At 53.0% G+C, this 2341-nt stretch overlaps 1 protein-coding gene across 1 annotated transcript in view; it reads left to right on the forward strand.

The window, feature by feature from the left end:
* Positions 1-600: 600 nt before the first annotated feature.
* Positions 601-2341, forward strand: part of EMH_0083380 (uncharacterized protein) — a gene marked incomplete at both ends in the record, with an annotated part of 2044 nt that continues 303 nt past the window's right edge. Inside the window, 4 exons of the mRNA XM_013500633.1 lie at positions 601-643; positions 780-1073; positions 1310-1426; positions 2124-2231. Of these exons, the coding sequence (XP_013356087.1) occupies positions 601-643; positions 780-1073; positions 1310-1426; positions 2124-2231 (562 nt within the window). The remainder of the gene's footprint in view (positions 644-779; positions 1074-1309; positions 1427-2123; positions 2232-2341) is intronic.

Consider the following 2341-nt stretch of genomic DNA (forward strand, 5'->3'; position numbering starts at 1 on the left):
TTCACTTGAAGCCTCATTCTTACAACAGAAGGTTGTCAGGCTCAACCCTAAACCCTAAACCCTAAACCCTAAACCCTAAACCCTAGAAACGCCGCAGGGCGTTTAGGGCTCAAACATCCTCGGCTTCTGAAGCCCCGAATTAGGACTTTAAATAAATATAAATATCCATAAACCCTAAACCCTAAACCCTAAACCCTTGCTCGATGCATGCGCTCCCGCTAGTCCCGTCGGCTGCAGCCCCCCACAGAAGAGTAAACCCTAGCCTCAAAACCCTAAACCCTAAACCCTAAACCCTAAACCCTCAACTCGAAACCCTAAATCCAAAACCTTAAACTCAAAACTCAAAACCCTAAACAACAAACTCAAAACCCTAAACCCTAAACCCTAAACCCTAAACCCTAAACCCTTTATGCATGCTGGTTTCCATCATACCCAGGTCAGTTGGTACTGTGTAGGGTTTAGGGTTTAGGGTTTAGGGTTTAGGGTTTATGGTGAGTTGTTAGCTGAAATGCCGCGACGTCTCCCGGCTGTATAACCCAAACCCTAAACCCTAAACCCTAAACCCTAAACCCTCAAAAAGAGAACGGTATCGACTCGAAAATGAAGGCGCTGGAGAGGGTTGCTGCAGCAACCCTCGTTGCAGGTCAGCTAAACCCTAAACCCTAAACCCTAAACCCTCAGCATTCAGGCCTTGAGTCCGCGAAGGCAACAACGACAGCAGCAGCAGCAGCAGCAGCAGCAGCAGCAGCAGCAGCAGGAGTGTGTTGTGTGCGTTGCAGCCCCGGCAGCCTTCCTTCTGTTCACTAACAAGCAGCAGCAGCAGCAGCAGCAGCAGAAGCAGCAGCAGCAGCAGCAGAAGTTCAGCTGCTGGAGGAACCGCGCCTTCTCCTCTGTCGCTCTTTGCGCAGAGCAGCAGCAGCAGCAGCAGCAGCAGCAGCAGCAGCAGCAGCAGCGGCAGCAGCAGCAGAAGCAGCAGCAAAAGCAGCAAATATTCATCTGGGGCAGCCGCCTGTCTTTCCCTGGCGGAGCTCCTTCTGATATCCAAACCCCTACTGAGGCAAAAGCACTCGACGGTGAGGGTTTAGGGTTTAGGGTTTAGGGTTTAGGGTTTAGGGTTTAGGGTTTTGAGGAGAGGAGCTAGGGCATCGGTTACATTTGTTCGTGTTTCTGATTTCTAGCCATCGATTAGGGTTTAGGGTTTAGGGTTTAGGGTTTGCACCCGCCTCCGTCACTGCCGTTGCCGTAATTAGGGTTTGAGGGTTTAGGGTTTAGGGTTTAGGGTTTAGGGTTTAGGGTTTGTGTTTTTCAGGTTTTGCTTCGAGCTGGCTCGCGCTATCCTTCGGCCCTCACTTTGCTGCTGCTCTGCCCGCCGACGGCCGCTGCTGCGTTGTGTGGGGGTCGCTGCAGCAGCAAGACAACGAACCAGGTTTGCTGCTGCTGCTGCTGCTGCTGCTGCTGCTGCTATTGCTGCTGCTGCTATTGCTGCTGCTGCTATTGCTGCTGCTGCTGCTTTTGTTAATGTTGCTGCTATTGCTGCTGCTGCTGCTATTGCTGCTGCTGCTATTGCTGCTGCTGCTATTGCTGCTGCTGCTATCGCTAATGCTGCTGCTGCTGTTGCTGCTGCTGCTGCTGTTGCTGCTACTTTCGGTGCTGCTGTTGTTGCTGCTGCGATATACTGGCTGTGTGGGGTTTCAGCAGCAACAGCAGCAGCAGCAGCTGCTGCTGCTGCAATGCTGCTGCTTCTGCTGCTTCTTCGTGCATATTATCCTGCTTGTTAGTGCTGCTGCTGCTGCTGCTGCTGCTGCTGTTGCTGCTGCTGCTGCAGTGTTTGTGTCTCCTTTCGTGCTGCAGCTGCCTCCAGGTGCAGCAGCAGCAGCAGATGTTCAATGCTCAGCAGCAGAAATATTTGTATTAGACAAAGACGGCCGCATTTTCGTCATCGACGACGTGCTGCTGCTGCTGATGTTGCTGCTGCTGCTGCTGCTGCTGCTGCTGCTGTTGCTGATGTTGCTGCTGCTGCTGTTATTTCTGCTGAAACAGGTTTGCTGCTGTTGCTGCTGCTGTTGCTGCTGCCGTTGCTGCTGTCATTTATGCTGCTATTGCTGCTGCGGTTGTTGCTGCAGTTGCTGCTGCTGTTGCTGCTGCTGCTATTGATGCTGCTGTTGTTGCTTCTATTGTTGCTGCAGTTGCTGCTGCTACTGCTGCTGCTGCTGCTGCTGCACTGCCGGGAGGTGCGGAGCAGCGGCTGCTCCTTGCATGCACTGTGTTGTTATTGCTGCTGCTGCTGTTGCTGCTGCTGCTGCTGCTGCTGCTGCTGCTGCTGCTGCTGCTGCTGTTGCTG

This window comes from Eimeria mitis, genomic scaffold, assembly GCF_000499745.2.
Source record: "Eimeria mitis Houghton genomic scaffold, Emh_scaff5655, whole genome shotgun sequence".
In the NCBI taxonomy this organism is placed as follows: Eukaryota; Apicomplexa; class Conoidasida; order Eucoccidiorida; family Eimeriidae; genus Eimeria; species Eimeria mitis.